We start from the raw sequence: 26,502 nt of genomic DNA on the forward strand, positions 1-26,502 counted from the left end.
AAATAAACCTTTTATTAAGAACTGGACTATGTACACCAATGAGACAACAAAGCTCCCTACTGCTCTGTGTAGCTGTAGCCTGTGACTGCCCTTCCCTGAACTGCTTTGTTTCTGTCTCCACAGGAAGCGTGGCATCTTTTCACGTCCTGGGAGACTTATTCTGTAGCACATTGCTGGCTATTCTCTTACATCAGGGTAAATCAGAAGTAACTCCATTGAAGTGAATGAAGTTACAGTGCTCTAAAAACAGAGAACTGTGAGAGAAGAAACAGGTCCCCAATTTTAAAGCACTATTAAGTCAGTCACTGATATCAGCTGCTGTGTCTAGAGGGTTACAGAGAATTTTATAGTCTGCCAATATCTGAAAAAATCATAATTCTAAATGAGAACAATATTTAAAGGAGCAATTTATTGCCATTGGAACAAGAAAATTACCAGGGCAGACAGTCACTGATTGTGCCTATAATTGCAGACATTCTGAAAATGTTTGTTTTTAAATATCTTGATAATTTTTCCAAATCATTTTGAGGGATTAAAAATTGTAGACTGAGATATAATTTTATTCATCCAATAAAGTATAGATAAATAGTTTGAAAATGCTTCCTTTCAATTTTATTTTTTAAAAGTTATGGTGGATTTTTAAAAAAAAAAAAATCAAACTTCTTTCCCACTTCAGAAATTTTAGTTGGTTTTGTTAATGCACACCTCATTAGGAAAGCTGGCCTGTAAAGAAAGCTACAAGCAGGAACTTTCTTTCCAGACCAGAAAATTCCAGTGGGGAATGCTGAAATGCCCATAATGATCCTGTGAGACCCAGCATACCCCTTATTCCCATGGCTCATGAAGCCTTCCATGGGAAACCTGGATAGCAGCAAGGAACGCTTCAACAATAGGCTGAGCAGGTGCAGGATGACTGTAGAATATGCCTTTGGCAGATTAAAAGCACACTGCTGCTGCCTTTATGGGAGGTTAGACCTAAAGGAGGAAAATATTCTCATGGTCATAGCAGCCTACTTTGCACTCCATAATATTTGTGAGGCTCAGGGTGAAAAGTTTCCCCCGGGGTAGAGTGCGACAGTGGATCTCCTCGTGGCTGATTTTGAGCAGCCGGATACTAAGACTATTAGAGGGACAAAACAGAGTTTATTTGAATCAGCGAGGCTTTGAGACACCATTTTGACAATGAGCTCCAGTAATGTGTCTTTCTATACTGCACGCTGCTATACTTTGTTAACTTGCTGCCTTGCATGAAAATTTTGACAATTCCTGACTGTGATTTATACTCAGGAAATGATCAAATTGCCACTGTGTATTAATTCCAGCAGCAACCACGGTGTGTAGGAGACAAATAAAGATTGGTTATCTTCCGGAGAGTACATTTTTATTAAATACCATTAATAACACACACAAAAGGCTTGGCAGGAAGGGAGATAACAATGAAGGGCAGTGTAGGCTGTTATATCTGTGTGTAAGTCCAGCTATCATTCTGGAATCTGTTCAAAGAGGTGGAGTGAACGGGGTACCAAGATGGCCCATGAATTGCAAAGAATATTTGGGGAGGGCATGGAAAGTAGTTCTGTCTCTGCTGTGAGGAAGGGGGAGGAGCATGCATGAATTCACCCTGCAGCAATGATTAGGGACTTTAACATCTCTGTTTGCTCCTCCATCACTTTTATCATCTGCTCCTGGTCCATTAAAATTAGCTTTGGCTCTCCTTTCTGTCCTGCCTGTCTATTTTATAATTTTCTTTAAAAGTGTCTCTCCACACCCTGCATTCTTGTTTTTTGGCCTGTGAAGACTGGAGCACCTCTTGAAATATGTCCTCCTTGGTCGCTTACTTATCTGGAGGAAGTGCTCCACCGGTGGATTAAGGTTTCCTGGGTCTATGGGCCAGAGCAAGTGGGGGCCTCTCCCCATCCCTTCCACCTGAGGTCCCACTCCCATTCCGCCCCCTTCCACCTGTGGCCTCCTCACAGCCCTACCCCTTTCTGCCTCTTTCCCAGGACCACATTCTGTTCCACCCAGGGTCCCCCTCCATTCCGCCCACCCCACAATCTGTTTGCTTCTTTCTGCTCCCCCCACCCCTTCCACCTGTGAATGCAGGGCAGCGGCATTTGAACCACTGACCAGTGTAGTCAGGATGGCATTGTTGAACACCTCTTGGAGGCCATTTACAGAGACAGAACCAAGCAGAGTTTCTATACTGATACTTCATCAATCTAATTTTGCCACAAAAAGTTCTATGCCTTCCATCAAGGTGGTTTTATTTTGTTGGCAAACCAGGAGAGTTTTGGCAACAGAAGAAGCATTGTAGTGTGTACACATACACTGTTTTGTTGCCGAAAGCTGACTTATGTCGACAAAACTTTGTAGTGTAGACAAAGCCTAAGTATAAGTAAGCCTAACCACCCTGACCTTGCTGCAGCCCCAAACCCTTCTCCCCCTATTTCCTCACTCCTCTACTCCCCAAATACCCTCTGTCAGGAAGCAATCACATGTCTAACTTTTCTTTCCCAAAGACTTTGATTACGTTCTCCCCAAAATAAAATTGTCTCCCAAATTGGAGCAACCTCCACCACTCAGTCCAAAACTCCTTTTGTATATAGTGGGGGCTTGTAGACTTTTCCTTATTTATGTTAATTGAAGGGTGAGTTCACAGCTATCAATCTCAATGAAGTCTGTGATTTATCATTTATTTATCAGTTTAACAGTACAAGGCAGCAAAAAGAAACCAGTTTTGGAGGCAGGATGTAATTCAGGAACCCCTTGTTCAAATGACCCCAAATTTGGAATACGAACACTACTACACATCCCCATGAGGCATACCACATTTCAAATCAACCCAAGTAACATTCAGACTTTAGAGCACTTCAAGAATCAAGCTTTAAAGCATATAAAATGGTAGGACTGGTGGGAACCCTCTAGCCAATTTTCTGTACTGGTGCAAGCATTCTGTAAAAATATACATTTTCTTAAATGCCTTTGTCAAGCTGGGTCCCCCAAAGATTTAAGTGGGTGCCATGCACTAGCTTGGCTAAAACTTGACCTATTAAGATCATTTTGATCTATATCACATCAATAATTTGATCTCTAGCTCTGTACAACCCCTCCCCCCTCCAAAAAAAACCCACCTAGAAACTTTTTCAAAAATGTCTAGTTGTTTGGGGCTTATATTTCCACCATCCTAGCTCCGATGACCCCAAATTTGGAACACTAATACCAACTTGCACCATCCTGAGCCACACCAAATTTCAAAGGGATCTGAAGTGTATTGACATTAGAAAACTTAAAAAGATCAACCTTTAAAATGAAATCCTGAGGCAACATTAACTACTATGGCACTGTTGTGCCTCTATAATAATCATTTCAGAGTGGTAGCCGTGTTAGTCTGTATCAGCAAAAAGAACGAGGAATACTTTTGGTACCTTAGAGACTAACACATTTAATAAGCTAATAATTGTGTCCATCACAGTTGGGAAACAAGTGTGTCCTGGTATCCAGGAGCTTTAAAAATTACATTTTAATGGAATACCTCTCTCTCTCTCTCTCTCTCTCTCTATATATATATACATATACGTATATATATATTAGGGATGTAAAGCGATTAAAAAAGTAATCGCCATTAATTGTGCTGTTAATAATAGAATACCATTTAAAAATATTTTTGGATGTTTTCTACATTTTCAAATATATTGATTTCAATTACAACATAGAATACAACGTGTACTGTGGTCACTTCATATTTATTTTTGTTTACAAATATTTGCACTGTAAAAAATAAAACAAAATGGTATATTTCAATTCACCTAATACAAGTACTGTAGTGCAATTTCTTTATAATGAAAGTTGAACTTACAAATGTAGAATTATGTACAAAAAATAACTGCATTCAAAAATAAAACAATGTAAAAGTTTAGAAACTACAAGTCCACTCAGTCCTACTTCAGCCAATCGATCAGACAAACAAGTTTTTGTTTTTGTTAAATATTCATTTTGCATGTGAAACAGGTCTTTGTGCATATACATGAGCCCTTGCACTCATAAATAACCATTTATATGAGCATATTTTGAAGGAGCAATTTTTCACATATTTCCTCATTAAAGTCTGAGAACAAGTTTTGTCTGGATAAATTTCCAAAACCAAAACCTTCTGTTGCTGAACACATCTAGGTTCAACTGTGCTCTGCTTACTCTCATTAGTAACATTCATTTTATAGACTCTAAAAATATGCATAATTTCCTTTGCTTTACATTGCTTTATGTGTTTTTTTTTCTCTCTCGGGGTCTTATCCTGCAAACTTTACTCATGTGATTAATATTTATTCAGGCAAGTGATTCCATTGAAGAATCACCAGATAAAGCCAACTTCCATTTTGTAAGGTTCTTAAGGCTCTTTCCTACATGTCCATCTAGGCTCATTAAAAAGTTATTTCCTTTGGATCCCAAGTCACAATCCCTTTTAACTTTTCTCATTCTCTGATTTTTTTTTCTTTTCTAAGCTTCAGCCTTTTAATCTTATTAATCAGATGTTGCACGTTATCAGTTCTTTTTTTGTTGACCTGTTTCCTACATTATTTTTAATACTAATTCTTCATTTATTGTATACAATTTTTTTAAGTCAGTGAAATCTATAGCTCAAAGATTTCATTAACAATTAATTTCTGGATGGCCATCTGATGCACCCAGAGTATATCAGGAATTTAAATCCACAAAAAATGAACAGGAGATTTTTGACAAAAGTGGAGAGACCTTTTTTACCTTCTAGATCAAACCACGCAAGAACAGTGAAAGGAAACTGTCTCCAAATTAAACTTCATGCATTCTAGTCATAAAGCCTGGCAAGCTTTAAAAGACTGAGAGGAGATTCTAGTCTAGGAAAGAGGGAATATCCCTGTAAACTCTATTGCATCTCAGTTGGTGGCCAATGGCAGTGCTCCTAATGGAGAAAGTTTTAAGCCATGCAATAAAAATTGATGTTTGCTTAGAGATTCAGGCTTTGAGTATGATCAAGAGTTTGACCTGTTTATACATCAATTGCAGCCTAACAAGGCTCCTAATCTATATAACATCCATAATGAACTTGTCTTTCACTTTAGGCCAATGACCAAAGCTGCTGCTTCGATTTCTGAATTTCTGTACCCAGGACTATAGCACCCCAAAAGTCTAGTGCAGAGCAAAGGCCATAGCTGTTCCCAAGCCACAGAAACCATTCATGAATGGTTCAGAAACCAGGTTCACGTCCCTGGAAAAGGCCCTGAATCCTGCATTGAGATAGACCCAAAGAGCTACAGACTGATTTCTCTGCTGTATTTTACTGATAAACTGATACAGAGAGTAATTTTGATGCAGATTAATGAGTAGTCAGTCCTCTGATGCCTTTCATTCAGGCTGGATTCAGGAAAGGATGATGCACCAAAGATCAGGTTTCAGAGTGGTAGCCCTGTTAGTCTGTACCAGCAAAAACAACGAGCAGTCCTTGTGGCACCTTAAAGACTAACAAATTTATTTGGGCATAAGCTTTTGGGTACTTTGTCTGGCTTAAGTCATAGAAAACACATTTGAGTCAAGAGAGAAAGTTGGTACAGTCCTTGTTAAGAACAAAAGAATGGCCATTGTTACAAGAGATTTTTACTTCTTTTGATCCTGTATAAAGATTTCAGCACCCAGGACAGAGACAGGCATAGAGATACTAACAGTCAGAGGGGGGGAGGTGAGAGGCATCATGAATGCATCCAATGAAGTGAGCTGTAGCTCAGGAAAGCTTATGCTCAGATACATTTGTTAGTCTCTAAGGTGCCACAAGTACTCCTTTTCTTTCAACTCTCCCAGTTAGCATAACAAAGGTAGTGGCAGCATCCGAGTGCTTTAGTTTGCAGGGAACAGCAGTTAGTTTTAGATTAGATGTTTTAGGTAAGATATAAAGAATGATAGTTTAGAGTTAAAAATCCAAAATGATGGCAACACTGATTCTCTATTAGAAAACATCAAAGATGGAGAAAGCAGACTAAATTGACCAATAGTAGATAAAAAACAGGAGTGAAATAAAGTTCAAACAGGAATGACTCAACTCACTCCAAAACACCTGAAGAGAGAAGTTAGGAGGAGGAGCAGCTCCAGTAACAGGCAGAGCTGATTGGCTGAACAGTTGCTATCCAGGCAGGGAGGATCAGGGTACAATACATGCTAATTACTAAGTCTGAAATAGCAACCAATCAGAGAAGGCCAGAAACTGAATATAAGGAGTCAGCTGACAGGCTAGTGTGAGGAAGAGAAGAAGAAGAGAAGCGGAGGAGCCAAGCCACGCCATGCCACGCCACGCCACTAGAGAAGACCAGAGTGGAAGCAGCAGCAGCAGCAGGAGAAGAAGAAGACTGGAGCAGAGAGAAACGAGTGGCAGCAGATGGAGATAGAACAAAAGGACCCAAGATGACAAGAGGGATTGTTGAAAGAGTATTAGTCTGATTTTTATGATGATTCTTGAGGAATGACTGACTACGCCTGCAAAATAAAGCTGGATGCCTGCTTCTGAGTGTGACACACCCCACCCCATTCTACGATTGTCTGGCCATCGCTCACAGAATGATAATCTTAACTCATCAATGTTTCCTTAATGATGTAATGCTGTTTTATACATGTGCATAGGGTATTGTATGCTAATTGTAATACGTCTAATGTTAAAAGCCTTATGGACGTGCATGAAAGGGTCAGTGTGTACCAATACCACAACATTGTATTCTTTATATAGTCTGTGTAGTTTTCTGTGCCATTTGAACATATTATCTTTAAGCGCAATGTAACTGTGCCTTATTACCTATTATATACTTTATATGCTTTCTTTCTTGCTTTATTAAATGTACTGTAATCAACTAATTTTCTCTCAATAAATGAGACTTTGTTTTCGAAGAACTACTGCTTGTATGTCAATCCTTTGAGCAGAGGGCTGTATCAGTGTCCTTCCAAAGGGGAGCAGGATTAGCCTGCTCTAGGGAGTCCTCTGTGGTCAGAGACAAATGCACAATTCCTCTAGGGCGGGCCACCACCTTTCTCCCCATTGGGACAGAATAAATTGACAAGCATTTTAGGGTTCTAGGTAGTCTAGTATTAGAATGCCTTAAGTCCAAATTTGGGGGGTAACAAATTGGCATCCCTGGGTGGGCTCAAGGCGCTATTTGAAGCCTAGAGCAAGGTATAATACCCCACACCAATCTGAGAGCAAACAAATTGGCTTAAACCCTAAGGCTTGAAAGTATTATTTCAAGGCCTAAAAAGAGGGCATAGCGCCCCTTATTCGATAGAAGGATGACTGACACCAAGCAGAATTTTTTTTCTTTTCTTTATTTCCTTTCTTTCTGTCTTCTTTTCTCTGTTGTTTTGTTTTAAGAATAAACTGGTTTTTCATAAAGTATGCTAAGGGTAATTAACTAAAGTTAAGTGAAAGCTTTCAGTTATAAGACTTTGTTTAAATAAATTACTGTTTAAACTGACACCCTAGCCTTAATCCTAACAGAGTTAGGAAGGCTGGATAAAAAGCTTAAGGGCTGGTTGAAAGGGCTAGTATAAGGTAAGAAAATGGATTCATTGTAGGCTGAGTTTAGAAGTAAAAGAAAAATTAAAGAAACCCAGCTAAAGTCTTAGCAATTAAGAATTAATTGTTGTTTATATGGATGCTGGAGCCAATCACCCCAATAAAATCAGGAAGCCTAGAATACTAGTTAGGGCTGGTGAAAGGGTCAGTATAATAAAAAATATAATTCTGTGATCATGGTGAACACAGTTTAGACTGATCTAGGGGGTCAGTTTAGTTACAGTGGATAATTCTATGGTCATAGAGGTCTGGCACCAAAGAAGAAGCAGAAGGCCTCGCAAGTCAGGCACTACTAGAGTTTTTGTTTTGAGTGTTCAAGTGATCACAGCTACAAAAGGAGAGGGTGATCACAAGAACAATTTTGTTCATTTATTTTCTGCTCCTGGAGCAATCATGGGAGGACCGCAAGGAAGGTGGCGCCTGATTGAAAGGGAGGCAGGTTCTGGGGTCAGGCACCGAGGAGGAAGCAGAAGGCCTTGGGAGTCGGGCTCTATCCCATAGACTATAGTATCTGTAATGATGCTGCCCCTGGCGGGACACAACTATCAATTCAGGACAAATTGCTTAGAGCAGGGTAGGTAAGCCCAAAGCTGGAGTTCCTTTATTATAAAGGCAAACCAAACCAGCCAAATAGAGAGGACTTCGGTCTCGCCCCACTGGCTAACCATAAGTCATACAAGCAATTCCCTTAGACACTCCAGTTTCCCAGTATCACCACCAGTGCCACTCGTTATGGGGATACATGGTTACGAAAATCAATACCCCAGTAAAAGAAAAAAGATTCTTCCGATCCCAAAGGACCAAGACTCAGACCAGGTCAATATATAAGTCAGATCTTACCCACAAATCACGCTGTTGCCAATCCTTTATAATCAAAAATCTAAAGGTTTAAAAGAAAGAAATTTAGATGAAAGCTAAAACTGGTTAAATGGAATCAATTACCTACAGTAATGCCAAAGCTCTTGGTTCAGGCTTATAGCAGTGATGGAATAAACTGCAGGTTTAAATCAAGTCTCTGGAGTAGAGATCACAGCTGGGATGGGTCATTCAGTCCTTTGTTCAGAGCTTCCGTTTGTAGCAAGGTTCCTCCAGAAGACAAAATGGGGAAGACAAAGTGCCTTTTATAGTCCTTTTGCCATGTGGCTTGTGCTTTCTTTGTTCCAACCACAAGCCACCCAGCACATGGAATGGAAAAACCTTAGAGTTCTGTCCATAGGCATGTCCCTGCATGCCTTGCTGAGTCACAAGGTGTATCTGCCTTCTCTCAGTGGGTCAGTTGAATAGCTGATGGTCCTTAATGAGCCATCAAGCAGGCTAGGCAGTGCTGACACCAACTTGTCTGGGGTGTCACCCAGGCGCATAGCACAAGTTTGAAATACAGACAGTAAAGAGCCAATACTTATAACTTTAAATACAAAAACGATACATGCATACAGATAGCATAATCATAACCAGCAAATCATAACCTTTTCATGGAAACCTTACATGACCTCCTTTGTACAAGATATGGTGCCACTATAGGACGCTGATTGTAACAATGGTCTATACAATCACAGTTCATGTCAATAATGTCACAGTACCTCATTGCTAAAACCACTAGAGTCCTGACCCCAGTGATGGGTTGGGATTGGTGGGCCACTAGAGTCCTAGTCCCAGGGACTAGATTGTAATTATACTCAGGTTAAATCATTACCTGGCCAGTAAGATTTTGGAAGGGTATGAATACCCCACACTGGAGAAGAAAGGGTTAACTCCACAGAATGGGCAGCGGAAGTCTCACCCCTCAGGCCGTGCTGGAAATGCTCAAACTGCTGCCTTAGTATAAAAGGAAGAAGCCTGCTCATTCTGGTCTGACTGCCGGAAAGGAAGAACCTTAAGCTGAAGCTCCAGCTGAAGAGCTGCCACAGCCCTTGTCTGCAAAAGCCAGAGACCCTGTGAGCTGGATTGGAGGCCTGGAGCCCAAGGAACCCCGGAGGACCATCCATGCTGAGGAAATTGGAGATCCTGACGCTCCATGGACAGCAGCTCCTGGAACTACAGTAGGAAGTGACCGAGGGAGGATGAGCAAGAGGTCAACTTGTTTTGGCGGGATTCCCCGCTGACCCAGTGATGGACCTCTCATCACTGTTAGGTCCCTGCGTTGGCGCCCAGTGGAGTCAGAAGGACCCATGCTCCCCTACCCGGGCCAGCACTCCCCGGTAGTGCCCCCACCTGCCATATTGACTCTAGCCATTAGGCTGTACTGCCCTGTGTCCAAGGGCAGCAATTGAAGTTTTGTTGTGAGGAGAGGGCTCAGCTTGATGCTGAGAACTCCACATTACAGGAAGAAGGTGTGAAGGATGGGCTACGGATTGAAAAGCTAACTTGTGATAAGCAATGGCTTACAGAGTTAGAAAAGCCAGATTGCTGTTTGAGGGGAAAACGTATGACCACACAGGCAGTAGTAGATGTGGTTCTGAGATCACAGAACCAGCAGACTCATGCATGTGGCCAGTATAAAGACGCTTGCTTACAGGAAGAATGGCAGGCTATGCAGACAGTTAAAAGCACAGCTCAGGAAAGCAATACTATGGTGAGTATCAAAGAAGTTGAACTCACAGAAGCGAGAGAAAAGAAGAAGGTCAGCCCGGGTACAAGTTCAGAAATCTTTTCTGGATTCCCCTTTGAAAGTAATATGAATAGCTGGAAAAGAAAGGTGAAATTTTTATTTACAGAAGGGGATTCTGATTTTGTAAGAAGTTTTCCTAAGGAGAAAAACTGGGTAAAAGAAAAACCAGAGTCACGTGTGACTTGGGAATTAATGCATAAACAGAAAGGTACCATGGTGTGTAATGTATTACAATCTGAAGAAGCATTAGTTTCACAATTTGGTATAACAATAAAAACAGCAGTAATGGTTAATAATTCAGACACTGCTTTAAAAAGTACAGAAACGGGTAAAGGTAAAATACAGAAAGGGTGGCTACCCCCAAGGAAAAAACCTGAAGGAGTATCAGTGCCAACCTTTTCCTATAATGGTCTAAAAGGACAAGGAAACCAGCAAAGCAGGCAAAATAAGGGAGAAAATAAAAATAGAAAGCTTGTCCCTTATGAAGAAGGGAAAGTTTGTGGTTCTGGAAAAGTTTGGCTTTGGAAAAAGTTATTGCAGTATGAGCCTAGAAACCAAATTGATGTGTTGCCTACTGACAAATTGCTTCAGAAATTAGCTAACCATGAAAGGAGCATACCTGTGACTCAGCCATGCTCCAGAAATCGAGTGTAGGGAGATCAAGCACCACCTATCTCCCCGATGTCATCAAATGATCATGCTAATCTAGTGGCACATTTAAAACCAGATGATTGGGGAAGACCTACTGGATATGTAGAATTTAATAGGGGATCATCCAGATAAGATATGTTAATAGATACAGGTGCCACATTTTTTTCAGTTAGTACAAAGAATAGGAATTTATTTGGATCCTTAATGGCAATACAAATTATAAGGATTTATGAAGTAAAAATAAAGTGTTCGGTTCCTCTCCAATATGTTTTGATTAAAAATAGAATATTTAGATCTGATAAATTCCAATAATAATAAGAAGAAAAAGAGAAAAAGAGAAATGTCAAAATGGTTTCATTCATCAAAAAGATGGAAGGGGGAACTAAAATAGTAATAAAGATATTTCTCTTATCATAGGGACAGAAAAAGGATAAAATAGAAAAAATGCAGAGAGAAGGAATGCAGAATGAGATATGGGATGAGGAGACATGGTATTCACCTCCAGATTGGACAGAGCAAGATTTAGATGAATTTTGGGAAAGTCTAACTACAATTAATCAGAGTTTGAGGGTAGACCAATCATCCCAAACTATAGCACAAGTTACCAGTTGGAGGGGCAACCACCTCAAGTAATAATTCCTTTATGGAGCGATCACAACAGAAGACCGATTGCAAAATTCAGCATAGAGAACGGAAAAATCCAACACCTGTGCTATCTAGACACAGGATTTATGTACTCAGTGTTAAATAATATACATAATCCGGCAGATTTCCTCCCATATATCTCCTCAGAAATAGTCACAGTATGAGGGGTATTAGGAATATAAAGTGAAATTCTGCAAACATTACCACTAATAGTTAAGGTGGGAAATGAGACAGTATATGGTATATGTTTTGGAGTCATGAACCTAGGGGGGAACAGAGTCGGAATAATGAGAATGGATATTCTGACGGCACTGCAATGCTCAATAGACTTAGAAAGAAATGTTTTATAAGTAAAATAAAGTATGCATATGTATATATAAGTCAATAGTACATTTTCTTTTTCTAGAGAAAGAAAGGGAAGAATAGAATAGATAAATGAGATGGTATGGCAGCATGTTTTGGGGAAGTGCCAGATATGAATGAAGAGGAAATGGGAAATCTGATGAATAATGATAAGATGAAAGATTTACTAGATTCTAGATATGCCAGTAGATGAACTTATAAGACCAGCTGAAGTAGAAATAACAGATAATGAAGACAGTGGAATAGAGGAGTCTGAAGAGGAAGAAACCTCTCCACTAATTGTCTCTTTTCTAAGATCAACAGTCCGAGTCTTTTTAATCTTTCCTCCTATGGAAGTTGTTCCATACCCCTAATCATTTTTGTTGCCCATCAGTGTATTTTTTCCAATTTTAATGTATCTTTTTTGAGATGGGGTGACAAGAACTGAATACAGCATTCAGTGTGAGTGTACCTTACATTTATATAGTGGCATTATGATATTTTCTGTTGTGTTATCTATCTCTTTCCTAATGGTTCCTAATATTCTGTTAACTTTTTTGACTGCTGCTGTACATTGAGCGGATGTTTTCACAGAACTATCCATGATTACTGCAAGATCTCTTTCTTGAGTGGTAACAGCTAATTTAGACCCCATCATTTTGTATGTACAGTTAGGATTATGTTTTCCAATGTGTGTTACTTTGTAATTATTAACATTGCATTTCATCTGCCATTTTGTTGTCCAGTCACCAAATTTTGTGAGATGGTTTTGTAATTCTTCACAGTTATCTTTGAGCTTAACTATTTTGAGTAATTTTATATAATCTGCAAACTTTGCCACCTCAGTTTAGGTTTATCCCCTTTTCCAGATCATTTATGAGTATGTTGAATAGCACTGGTCCCAATAGAAACCCTTGGGGGACCCCAGTATTTACCTCTCTGCATTATGAAAATTCACAATTTATTCCTACCTTTTGTTTCCTATCTTTTAATCAATGACTGATCCATGAAAAAAATCTACCCTTTTATCTCTTAACTGGTTAATTTTCTTAAAAACCTTTGGTCTTGCACCGTGTCAAAGGCTTTCTAAAAGTCCAAGCACACTATATCTACTGGATCACCCTTGTCAACATGCTTGTTGACACTGTCAAAGAATTCTAATAGGTGAGGCATGATTTCCCTTTACAAAAGCCATGTTGACTCTTTCCCAACATATCGTGTTCATCTCTGTGTCTGATAATTCTGTTCTTTACTATAATTTCAACCAATTTGCCTGGTACTGAAGTTAGGCTTACTGGCCTGTAATTGCCAGGATCACCTCTTGAGCCTTTTTAAAAAATCGGTGTTAAATTAGCTATTTTTCAGTCCTCTGGTACGGAGTCTTATTTAAGCAATAGGTTACACACAGCAGTTAGTAGTTCTGCAATTTGATATTAGAGTTCCTTCAGAACTCTTGGGTGAAAGCCATCTGGAACTGGTGACTTATTATTGCTTAATTTATCAATTTGTTCAAAACCTCCTCTACTTACACCTCACTCTGGGACAGTTCCTCAGATTTGCCCCCTAAAAAGGATGGCTCAGCTGTGGGACTCTCCCTCACATCCTCAGTAATGAAGACAGATGCAAAGACTTTATTTAGCTTCTCTGCAACAGCCTTGTATTCTTTGAATGCTCCTTTAGTAATTCGATTGTCCAGTGGCCCCAATGACTCTGTGGCAGATTTCCTGCTTCTGAAGTACTTTAAAAAAATGCTGTTCATTTTTGTGTCTTTTGCTAGTTGCTCTTCAAATTCTTTTTTGGCCTGCCTAATTATACTTTTGCACTTGACTTGTCAGTGTTTATGCTTCTTTCTATTTTCCTCAGTAGGATCTGACTTCCAATTATTAAAGGATGTATTTTTGCCTATAGTCACCTCTTTCACTCTGTTGTTTAGCCATGGTGGCATTTTTTGGTCCTCTTACCATTTCTTTTTATTTGGGGTACACATTTAGTTTGAGCCTCTATTCTGATGTTTTTAAAAAGTTTCCATGCAGCTTGCAGGCATTTCATTCTTGTGACTCTTCCTTTTAATTTCTGTTTAAATAGCTTCCTCATTTTTCTGTAGTTCCCCTTTTTGAAGTTAAATGATACTGTGGTAGGCTTCTTTGGTATTTCCCCCCATATAAGGATGTTAATTTTAATTTAATTATGGTCACTGTTACAGAGCAGGTCAGTTATACGTACCTTTTCCTCTGCTGCACTTAGAACTAAATCAAGAATTGCCTTTCCCTTTGGGGGTTCTAGAACTAGATACTCCAAGAAGTAGTCATTAATGGTGTCTAGAAATTTAATCTCAGTATCCCATCCTGAGGTGACAGGTACCCAGTCAATGTGGGGATAGTTGAAATCCCTCATTATTATTGCATTTTCAGTTTTTGTAACCTCTCTACTCTCCCTGAGTATTTCACAGTCACCATTGCTATCTAATCAGGTGATCAGTAGTATATTTCTATTGCTATTCTATCATTATTAAAGCATGGAATTTCTATCCATAGAGATTCTCTGGTATTGTTTAATTAATTTAAGATTTTTTTTTATATTTGACTCTATGCTTTGTTTCATATATCATGCCACTCTCCAACAAGTATAACCTACTCTGTTATTCCTATATGTTTGGTACGGTGGTATTACCGTGTCCTATTGATTATCATCATTCCACCAAGATTGTATAAAGCCTGCTATACCAATATCTTAATTTAATACCAGGCATTTTAAGTCACCCATCTTAGTATTTAGACTTCTAGCTTCTGTATAAAAGCACTTATAAAATTTATCAATTTTTAGCTATCTGCTTTCATGTGATATAACTGAATGGGACTCTTTCTTTTGACTCTTTTGCTACACCTCCTACCTGTACTTTATCAACTTCTATCTTCTCATCTTTACTAGGATATAGAGTATTCCCTTTAATAACTCCTCCCCAAGGGATGTCTCTGTCTGAACTGCGTGTTCCTCCACACCTGTTGTCTTTCTCCCAATCCTTAGTTTAAAAATTCCTTTGTTGGGCTGACTGCCAAACTGTTGCAAGTTATTTCTTGTAGGCAAATGGTGCAGTTCATGCAAGAATAACTGGTAACTGAAATTTCACCCTGCAAGTCAGGGAGAAAATCAATTGCCTTAAATATCACAGCAATGGTTGACCGTCTACACTATTATGGTCATCACTTTTATAAAATTATGATAAATCCTGTGCAAAGTAGGCCTTGTGAGGTATCATTGGGAAAGTCATAATTTGTTGACCATTACTGTTCTGTTGAAATGTATCATCACTGTACAAGAAGTTATGAGATTTTGCTGTATGTTTGTTACTGAAACATGTTGTGAGTTTGGGAAACGCCCACAGACTGGCCCTGCAGGGTCAACTAAAGGATGACCAATATCCAGCCAGGTTTTAAGTGACCATCACTGTCCATTCACCAGCAGGGGAGCTGTAAACAAGAGATTTACAATTCACATGAAAAACAGTTGCTCAAGCACGTACACCATGGGGCTGCCTAATCCCTCCCTCCCCCCATGACAAAACAAAGATCTTTCCAGCACCTGGAGGAGAGTATAAAATAAGGGACAGTGACATCACCTCTCCTCCCCCACCTACACTGAAAGCCACAAGAATATTTGGAAGATAAAGAAACATTGAACTGTGGTGGTAGTGGTCCTAACTGGAAAAGCTTTCCAATTAGCACAGACTGCTGTTGGTTTTTGGGTAAGAGAAACCTTATTACTTCAAATTTGTCTTAGCTTGATAAAGTTTAGGAATTAGACTGTGATTTTATCTTTTATTTCATTTTGTACCAATTCTGAATTGCTATTTCTATGCTATTTATAATGACTTAAAAGCTATCTTTCTGTAGTTAGTACACTTATGTTAATGTTTTATCCAAGCCAGTGTGTTTTTGATTCAAGTTTGGGGAATCTACTCATGTTACAGAGGCTGATGCATATTTTTACCATTTGATGGTATGATGAACTAATTAATGATTTTACTCTAAGGGGCTCTTGAGCAATGTAAAATGCACATTTCTAGTGTGCAAGGCTTGGGCTGGGAGAATTGCGGGGTTCTCCCTATACATAGTTCATGAGTGGCTGGGGGTCTTTCATGTACTTTGCTGGTTGTGCCTCTGGATGTTGGTGGCTGACTGAACAGAACCTGGAGGAGTTTGCTGTTCATTAGCATAGCAGTGCAAGAAAGAGCCTGGGCAGGAGAGTGAAGGGGGCACAGCAATTCCATAATCCAGGATGTATCCCAGGGCATGTCACAAATGGCTTTCCACAAGGGTCCATTTTGGCTCCCCTTTTGTTCAATATATACACGTCCAAACTTCCTGAAATACAGGCTAAGAAGTATGTGTATGCTGATGACATTTGTACTGCAGATACTATAAATGATTTCCATATTGAAGGGATTTCCATATTGAAGTATTGAAGGAAATCTCAGCCAAGACATGGACATTTTGACCTCTTACTTCCAGCAATGGAGACTAATTCTTAGTGAAATCAAAACAGTGGCAGCCACTTTCCATCTAAACAATCTCAATCCACATGGAAGGATGGTTACTGCCATTCCAACCAGTTGTCACATACTTGGGAGTAAAACTCAATCATAGTCTGACATACCAGCCTGACCTGGAATACTTGGAAATGAAGATATCTTCCTGTATTGCCTCGATATGAAAACTATCGGAACCTCCAAGGGATCTGACACTTTGGTCCTTTGTACATCTATACTGGCCCTGGTATTTGCTCCAGCTTTGGAGGTTTGGGGGCACCATTGCCACTCTCGTCAACATGGAGCTGAATTTGGCCACTCATATTAGTAGTGGTTGCTTGGTTTGTACACTAACCTCCAGTATGTGTTTGCTAATGCACACAGTTCCACCAGATCTTTGAGATGCCATTACTGTTAAATCTTCCTGGACAGCTGTGACAGATGATACCAACCTGTCAGATCTCTGGTTGATTGATGCCCAATTTTCAGATAGGAAACAACACACAGCACCGATTTGAAGGTCTGCTCTTATTCATCAGAAGAATCCCACAGTAGACTAAGGTGTGACATCTTGGTCAATCTCCTAACACCCTTTTGCCACAGCAGCTCATGCACTCCTACACAAGAGTAGTACTGTTCCTTTACTATGCACGGATGATCAGTGACACCAGGAAACTTGTAGAGTGGAAGCACTGGTGGGATAGAGAGTCTAACACACTAAGACCAGGCTCAACAGGATACTCTCTGGCTCATCCAGAGCTGATGCAACTGGATGGGCCTGATTTCCTCTCCACGCTGTGACTGTGAGGCAGGATTGCAGACAATAACTCATGTTATTGACTGCCCATCTTGATCTCTGGAGGTTGGGTTAGAACATATAGACTACCTTGATACAGATGCTATCCTCCCCTTATGGAGTTCTGATTAGAAGAAGACTTGTGTAATAGATTTTTAGAAATATGGACTCACATACAAGGCAAGTTAAATTACCACAGTGAAAAGATATGATTTGGAATTAGAAGCAGAACTTCAGTGAATTGTATAATATCCTATTTTTTAGATTACTGCTATTCAATAGAGTTTTAATAGAAAAATTTAATTAATATCCATTTATATGATGGTTCTTGTTGCTCCTGTCCACCTTCTTCTCCCTAATTAATTGGTATATTACAATTACACATTCTTGTGGTTAATATCCAGTTATGCGTGGTTCATCCTGCCAAATATTATACTTCATTTTCATGTGCAGGACATGGTGACTGGAGAATGGTAACTCTCAGTTGTAGCAGGTCAGCCGAACATTTTAACTTGCCAGCACATATAAGGGATGCTTTATGAGGGAAATAATATTCTCTGTATGTTGTTTTACATGTCTTGCTATGTCACAGTATATACAACACAATGAAAAAATAGTATTTTTGGTTCATTTGAATAAAAGCATTTTCATCAGCTCTAGGAATCTGAATTGAACCACATGAAATTTTAATATCTACCAAAAATTGTTTTCTTACTCTTTTATCAAACAGAATGAGTGAAAAAGTTACACACTTGCACCTGGCTGCTGTATCATCATTATATTCAGTGAGGGGTCCTTCTTGGAAATGAATAGCAGTAGGACATTCTATGTGCTCTGTTGTAATGCCCATTAAGCTTTAGGCCTTCTTTGTTTCATTAAGATCTGCAAAAAATAATAAAATTAGACTCATTTACTTTAGTCCTCTGGCTTTTTCATTATTCATATTTTTCCTTTGTGTATTAAGATTCAAAAAAAGAAATGTTCTCTTTGAACAAACACTGAGTAGGCATACAGAATGTAATAACTGAAAGAATCTCAGTAAGTCATAGTCACATTCAGACAAATAGTATATTAAAGATGAAGCAGATAACCTGGAAAACTTGAGCAATTAGAGTTAATGGAATTTTTTAGGTGAGCTAAGAATTGTAGACATAAAAAACTGGAATGAGGATTAAAAGCCTAGCTTTCTATATCTCCATCATATCTACCTGTGTATTTTTACCTCTACATATATGTGTATGACTTTGTACTGTTAAATTTGTTAAACTACTTGTATGCAGTGTTGTTGTCGCCATGTTGGTCCCAGGATATTAGAGAGACAAGGTAGGTGAGGTAATATCTTTTATTGGACCTACTTCTGCTGGTGTAAGCACAAAAGCTTATCTCTCTCATCACTAGAAGTTGATCCAATAAAAGATATTACCTTATCCATCTTGTCTCTTTAAACAACTTATGGTTAAAATAGTGTTTCTGTCACGGATCACATGATTTTTTTCTTTTTAAATAACGATCCATCCCTTTCACATCTTGCAATGTTTATGTGGAACCAGTTGGATAAGTGGATATGATGACAAACAGTTGAACAAATTTGACAGGGCTTTTAGAATTGGTGACTTGTCAAATTCAGTCCTGGACCGCATGTAAAGTTAGTAGGAAGTCTGCAACAGAACTCCAGTGGCACAAAGGACTAAGCCAGTGGATTTTCAATGAGAACTTTTATTAAAAAATCATGAAGTTTCAGACTCCTCCCACAGGTGAAAAAATACATTTTTTAAAAAAATGTGTAGAAACAGACTGGATATACCACTCAACTCTAGTAGACCAATTTCAGTGTTTAAAAATATCATAATTCATTCCTGTTATCTGAAAGAAAAATAAAAAAATGTTATCAACATTCTTATATTATCATCAGAAAATCTTACACTTCTATGGCACCTTTGATCCCAAAGGCTACCAATACAGTCTACTACTTATAACCAAATACTGATGTTTTAACTCATTAACTCATAAACTAACAAAGTTTGCCTGAGTAAGGATTGAATAAAATCCAAAAAAGGTTTTCAGGATTTTGCCCTATCTACATACATCTAAAATGCAGTTACAGGTGGAGCACAACAGTTAGGGACAGTGAAAAACCACCATACTGCAGGCTATGCAACAGTAGAGGGAAGGAAACTGTTGACCAAGCACACTGGTACAAACACCTATTTTAACAAAATGTGCTACGGGGATTTTAGAGCTAAGTTATGTACAACCTGTGATGGGGATGGGGGTCATTGCCCCAGGAGGAAGCTTCAAGAGAGAGTGTACCACTGAAGATACACCCCAACCAAAGCGCCAAACCTAAACACCCTTATTTTGGGGAGGTTTGGATTCAGAACTGCTTTAATAAGTTACAAGTGTTCAGCTTTGATCTCATATCTCAGGCATGGTCTACACCTAAACCTGAGGTAGACTTAGCTACGTTGTTCAGGGTTGTGAAAAATTAGGTTGACTTGACCCCTGCACTGTCACAGTTGCCAATTGTGGTTGGACATATTCCTGGATGTTTCATCCCATGACATAATAAAGATTAATCTTTAATTCCTGGAGACTCCAGGACCATCCTGGAGGGTTGGCAACCCTAACCACTGTAGACCCAGGCGATCTCTGCAAAGCTCTCAGGAGGTGATGCCAAAGTTTGCCCCATGCCACTCCCCAGGAACCTCTTCCGGTGACAGGGGAGCAGCCTGCTGACCTGAAAGGAGGCGGGAAGGGGTGGGGTTTCCGCTGCTGCCAGGCTGAGCCGCTCCCCTTTGAAGGGCGGGGAATGCACGGAGCTCAAGCCGGCGCTTGAGTCACGCGAACTCCCAGCAAGGCCGGTGGCACCTGGAACTACAGTTCCCATGATGCTGCGGGGCAGCGGGAACGCGGCGGCCACCGTCCCGCACTGTATCCCATAGTGCCCCACGGCGCCCTTGGTCTTGTAAGCGCGGCGGCCAGGGACGGAAGGTCGTGAAGGCGAAAGAAGCTCTCAGTCGTGCGCTGACTCGTTTCCCGCTCCGGCGCCATGTTGGGTGCCAGCGTCCGCCGCTTCGCTACCTCCGCCATCCGCAGATCCCACTATGAGGAGGGGCCGGGAAAGGTAACGGCGCGGCGGGGCTGGCCCGTCACTCAGCGTCGCCGCGCGCTGCCCGGCCCCGAGGCCTGCGGGTCACAGGCACCGCAGAGGGGAGCGGCACTTCCCGGTCAAGGCCCGGGCCGAGTTGGGGGGAGGGGGCGGCGGCTGTCATACGTTAAAAGAGCCCCTGGTAGGTTTCAGGTCCTGCCTTTGGGAGACTGGCCGGTTCTCCCCCCCCACCCCCGCCCCAGGAACCGAGGTTTCCCCTTTCCCTAGCCCCTCAGCCTCGTGCGAGTGGGTGCCCGGTCCCCGAGTGACCGCAGCGGACTCCGAGCCGGCTGCAGCGTTCAGAGCACGTAACGACCCTGTTTTGCCTGGCTCCTCCGAGGCCGGGGCTTTCGGCCATGGAGGCCCTCTGCCTCCTCCTCTGCGGGTTTCTGTCCGCAGCCATGGTGGGGAGCGTGCAGTGATAGTGTCCTTGTCATGACTCTGCCTTTCCTCTTCCCAAACTCCTGCTCCAGTGGTACAGATGATGTGAACACAACAGTATGAGAAAATCAATGATACTGTAAACGCTTTCTGATGTACCAGTTTGTACCGGCCTTTCAAAGTAGTGTGATCAAATGTGTCTGAACATCCATGTAGGAGACATTTTGCAAACTACTTGGTTAGCCTGTATTCTCCCTCTCTTTCCCAGGAGATTGGCAATTTAAAGTACCAAGTTCATAAGTTAACCCCTCCTCCTCCTCCCCCCAACTACCTGTCAAGATCCCATTCAGTGAATGGGAGCTATGTTTCACTTGTGCTTTTTGTTTATAAAGGCAGATGCACAAAGTGGTAGGTAAAGTGTCTTGGAAAAAAGGAGTAAGCGCACCTTTATAAAGCTCGTCTATAACGTGAGTCCATTGATGGCATATTGTGAACAAACTCTCTTGTCTTTTCTAGAACATTCCGTTTTCTGTAGAAAACAAATGGCGGCTACTAGGATTAATGGTAGTGTTCTTCGGAAGTGGGTTTGCTGCTCCTTTTGTCATAGTAAGGCACCAACTGCTCAAGAAATGAAGAGGACAAGTTTTAATTCCTATAAAAAGGTAACTGATTCTGACCCCTTGTTTAACACTTTTTTCTCCTCTGTTAAAGGAGTCGATGAACCAGCTGCACTTCTTATAAAGTCTTAAAAATTAAACTTTGACCAGTACAGTGTGTCACTAGTTAGTTATTCCAGTTGTTGGTATAATTTGGTGTTCATCATTGGACCAAGTGGTGGAGGAGTAGGGAATACAATCTTTTTAATCAAATGATCATTGTATCATTGCTAATGACTTTATACTCTTCAATAAGTGACAGTATTTCTCTAACAAGTGAAAGGAGGAATGCATCATATCATCTCATTGCTCACGTTTACCACTTATCACGGTCTCTGACCCACGTGAACAAATCAAGACGAATAACTGATACGGTAAATGTTTTCTGATGTGCCAATTATTTGATTTGGCCATGGTTAACTACAAAATACACCATCTGAAATGTAAACGAAAAACATTTTATTCCATAGTTAAAACAAACTTAACCATTTTAAGAAACTAGTCCCATCTGGCCTTGGATTCTGTTCACCTAGTCTGACCTGCATAATACAAGCCAGAGAACTTCACCCAAAATAATTCTTAGAGCATCTCTCTTCGGAAAAACCTCCAATCTTGATTTTAAAATGGCCAGTGGTGGAGAATCCACCACAACCCTTGATGAATTGTTCCAATCACTAATTACACTCTTAAATGTATGCCTTCTTTCCAGTCTGAAATTGTTTAGCTTCAGCGTCCAGCCATTGGATATATTATACCTTTCTCTGCTGGATTGAAGACTAGTTATTAAATTTGTTCCCCATAAAGGTACTTAAACTAATCAAGTCAACGCTAAACCTTCTCTTTGTTAAGCTAAATGGAGCTTCTTAAGTCTATCGCTATAAGGCATAAGATATTACCTTACCAAATCTCCCCCCCTCCTTCTCCCCCCTCCCCCCTCTCGTACTGGTTTACTATCCCCCTTTTGGAGTAAGAGCACTAAAATTGCTCACAAAGAGAACTAGCAGTACAGACATGCAGTACACATCTTTGCAAGCGGATTGGTGTCATCAACATTTACATCCAGTTCTTAAACATCTCTTCTGTAACTTCAGAACCAAAATCTTGATTGGAATAGGTTTAGATTCTTTTTTCCGCACATAGGTTGATTTCTAATCTACACACCAGGAATAATCAATTTTTTGTCAAGGTCCAGATTTCTTGGTCAGAGTCCAGACTCCAGAGAAAATACAAAAACAATGATAATAAATATTTTACAGTCCATTCAAAAGCATCTGGCTGTCTGGATTTGGCCTGTCTGTGTGCCTATTGACTACTCCTGCTTTATACTCTTCCTCTTTAGAAGAGGTCTGTGATTGGCACTTCAACTAATTCAGCAACAAGCTTGACAACATTAGTGAATCAGCAAATTTGGAAACATTCCTAAAGATTGAAAGTGTGCTAATGCATTATTATCCAAAAGAGGCAAATGGGATGACAAGGATAATGGGGGATTCAATCAAGAGTTTAAAGGGTGGGGAATATAATGCCTAATCAACATGGCTTATGGGAAAATAGATCTTGTTGTTGCAAAGAGTAAAATGAAGCTTGATATGTTTAGTTGATAAAGACAGGTTTCAGAGTAACAGCCACCAATTTATTTGAGCATGCGCTTTCGTGAGCTACAGCTCACTTCATCGGATGCATATCGTGGAAACTGCAGCAGGCTTTATTTATACACAGAGAATATGAAAAAATACCTCCTCCCACCCCACTGTCCTGCTGGTAATAGCTTATCTAAAGTGATCATCAGGTGGGCCATTTCCAGCACAAATCCAGGTTTTCTCATCCTCCACCCCCCCACACAAATTCACTCTCCTGCTGGTGATAGCCCATCCAAAGTGACAACTCTTTACACAATGTGCATGATAATAAAGTTGGGCCATTTCCTGCACAAATCCAGGTTCCCTCACCCCCCTCCCAAAAACCACACACACAAACTCACTCTCCTGCTGGTAATAGCTCATCCAAAGTGACTGGATTTGTGCTGGAAATGGCCCACCTGATGATCACTTTAGATAAGCTATTACCAGCAGGACAGTGGGGTGGGAGGAGGTATTTTTTCATATTCTCTGTGTATAAATAAAGCCTGCTGCAGTTTCCACGGCATGCATCCGATGAAGTGAGCTGTAGCTCACGAAAGCTCATGCTCAAATAAATTGGTTAGTCTCTAAGGTGCCACAAGTACTCCTTTTCTTTTAGTTGATAAAGGTAATTGTATAGCAGTAATATATTCTTATACAGCGTTAACTTAATATTACTAACTTGTATTGTTATAGTGATGGAGCCCTAATCACACCCTATTGTGTTAGGTGCTGTACAAACAACAAAAAGATGATTTCTGCCCTAAACAGTTTAAATTGTAATACTGTATTACATTCTGCCTAAAAACTTGCACTAAACAATATCAAAATACATATTAAATGGATTCAGTAGTTAGTTATGTTGGGATCTGTCAGTTGTCAATGGGGACATTATTAGATAAGAAGGAATGTCACAAGAATTGATACTAGGCCTGACACTGATCAGTATTTTATCTTGATCTGGAAGTAAACATCAACTCACATACAGAAGATCCAAAGATTGTGGGAGTGGTAAATGAAATGGCAGTCCCTTGGCAAACTGGGCACATTCATTTATTGTATTTTAATACAGCCAAATGCAAGATCATAATCTAGGAACAAAGATATACCTACAGAATAAGGAATGCATTTTAGAAAGCAGTGACTAGAAAAGATTTAGGGTCATGGTAGACAAGAAGCTGAACATGAGCTCCCAATGTGATGGGGTGGCAAAAAGGGCTAATGCAATGTACTTCTTTATAGATCTAAAGGGTGGGGGAGAGAGGAGTGATTTCCACCCCACCCTCCTTCTGCCCCTTTGTATATGGCACTGGTGAGACTGACACTGGAGTACTGCATCCATTCCTGGCTTCTGCATTTTTAAAAGGGTAACAAAACAGTGGAGAGAGAACAGAAAAGAGCACTAATGATTCAAGGGCTAGAAAAATGCTTAACAGTAATACAAAGGTGTTCAAGCTGTTTTTAGTCTCTTAAGACTGAGAGGTGACTTGATTAGTATAAGTACCTTTATGGGGAGAAATGCAGGGCACTAAAAGGCCGTGTGCCGCCCCTCCCCCCCCACACACACACACAAAGAAAGGCATATTGAGAACCTGTGGCTGGTCATGTTAAACTAGACAAATTCAAATTGAAAATACTTCACAGTGAGTTACTAACCACTGGAACAAATTATCATGGGAAGTAGTGGATTCTCCATCTCTCACTGTAGTCAAATCAAGACTGGATTCCTTTCTGGAAGATATGCTTTAAGTCAAACAAGTTTATTGACTCAGTGCAGGAATAACTCTGAAATTCTATGACATGTTAGGTCATACTAGATCTAATGACAGTATACCCAAGAAATGTAGTGTTGAAGTGCATTCAAATATAGACCAGCTCCTGATCTGTCGAAGGCTCTGTGCATAAAGTTAAACATGTGCCTAAATTCTTGGCCTCAAACACATTTTAATACTGATCTTGGAAGAGGTGATGTTCATTCTGCGACTTTTTTTTTTTTTTTTTTGCAGACTTGAGGTGGAATATCACCTGTAGAGCAACTCCTCTTTCCATGGAATAAAGGACAAAGATATTTACCACACTGGATGTGTTTATAAATAAAAGCTTAAATCTGAATATTTGGGATGATGTCTTCTGTCAAACTATCAAATGCTTCTGAGCACTCAGGCTTATGCTGTAGCTTACTGTGTAACAGCAATTTTTTACATCAAGCTTAAACAGACGAGGCCCTTTTTAGCAGAGGAAAAATGTAGTGATAGCATGCTATCTCTTAGCACTAGCAAAAAGAAACTGTTCTCAGTGCTGAATTGAGTGGTTAAGAATCTAAACTCTTGTTTTTCAAGAATCTGTATCTTTTATACCATTAAAGTAATTGTTTTAGAAGCTCCCTTGCAGAGTGTGACTTTAGTTTCTCTCTTCAGGGACATGTGAGTTGAAGCAAACTAAGTGGTTACAAGGTTGGAGCCCTCATAAAAGTGTGATTTAGAAATGAGGAGTCTGGGAGAGCTGGCACTAGTGTCAGGGTCTAGGCAGTTGCACTGTGCTGGTCTCAACTCTCAGGAGGGAGCTTTCGAGAGAGAAAATCTGAAGCCCGAGACTACCTAGAAACAGTGCGTGGACTCTGTTCAGACTCAGAGTATAAAGGCATGTGGGTCCAGTAGGTGGAACCTAAACACAGCAGCCTTGTGGCTGTCTAGAAGCTGGGAGAGCTTGACCAGGGTTGTGACTTCCTAGTCTAGGGAAGATGAGCTTTTGCCACTAATTCAGAACTCCTCTGCCTCAGTATATGATTAGGTCTGTAGTTCAACTGACCTGGGCCGTTCTGCACTCTAAAGCCTCCACAACTTTGTATTTAAATTCTGATTTAGATGAGCCAGTAAATAACTAGTCTTAAACAAGTATGACTGCCTTCCTGAAGGATTTGGTTAAATGGTTGCTTTCAGATTTGGTAAGATTTCACCACAATAGCTGTCAAGTTTCATAAACTGTCATTAGGGGATGTGTTGAAGACAGTGGATCTGCTGCACCAAAACTTGTTTAATGGGATGTGGTAACAGGTGTGTGGATAGGAATTGCTCACTGGTTAAGTGTGGGGCGGGGGAGAGAAGGGGGAGAATGGTCATTAGGACTCATCAGGGCAAGGAGGTGTGGCTTACTTCCTCCTGAAGCTATCTTTGCTGCCAACATCCAAATCTCAGCACCTCCTCCCATTCTTCCATTTGCACAGTGCTTAGCTCTGAGAGGAAGGTATGCTACTGCTGAATGGGTGGGAAGGTGGAAAACATCCCTAACAGCATTCCCCATGCTTGGTGTTTACACCCAGCACCAGTAATGCCCACCAGCATCATTTGTGAGGACTTGCAACTCACAGCACCTTTCACCATCTTCAGTACTTATCCCCCAGGCTTAGCCTCCCAAAAACCACCTATGGCAGCAAAGAATTTGGGTAGGTCACAGAAACAACCTGGATAGTTTGGGGGGGGCGGTGGGTGTTTGTTTTCAGGCTAAAAACCACTCTGCTAGACTACCTGAAACTGAAGTAAGCCATAA

General features: G+C 40.4%; 1 protein-coding gene and 1 non-coding gene across 2 annotated transcripts; both read left to right on the plus strand.

Annotated features, from left to right (window-relative positions):
• The first annotated feature begins 20,088 nt into the window (after positions 1-20,088).
• Positions 20,089-25,068, plus strand: COX7C (cytochrome c oxidase subunit 7C). The gene is made up of 3 exons (XM_073344423.1): positions 20,089-20,276; positions 21,198-21,343; positions 24,963-25,068. Exons 1-2 carry the CDS (start codon positions 20,202-20,204, stop codon positions 21,312-21,314), a joined length of 192 nt encoding a protein of 63 aa, XP_073200524.1. The 5' UTR covers positions 20,089-20,201; the 3' UTR covers positions 21,315-21,343; positions 24,963-25,068.
• On the plus strand, positions 20,776-20,839 carry LOC140912176 (small nucleolar RNA Z39). The gene has a single exon (XR_012159254.1). It is a non-coding gene; the product is annotated as a small nucleolar RNA Z39 (small nucleolar RNA).
• Positions 25,069-26,502: the final 1,434 nt, after the last annotated feature.

The sequence above is a fragment of the Lepidochelys kempii genome, chromosome 5 (assembly GCF_965140285.1).
Source record: "Lepidochelys kempii isolate rLepKem1 chromosome 5, rLepKem1.hap1, whole genome shotgun sequence".
NCBI lineage: Eukaryota > Metazoa > Chordata > Testudines > Cheloniidae > Lepidochelys > Lepidochelys kempii.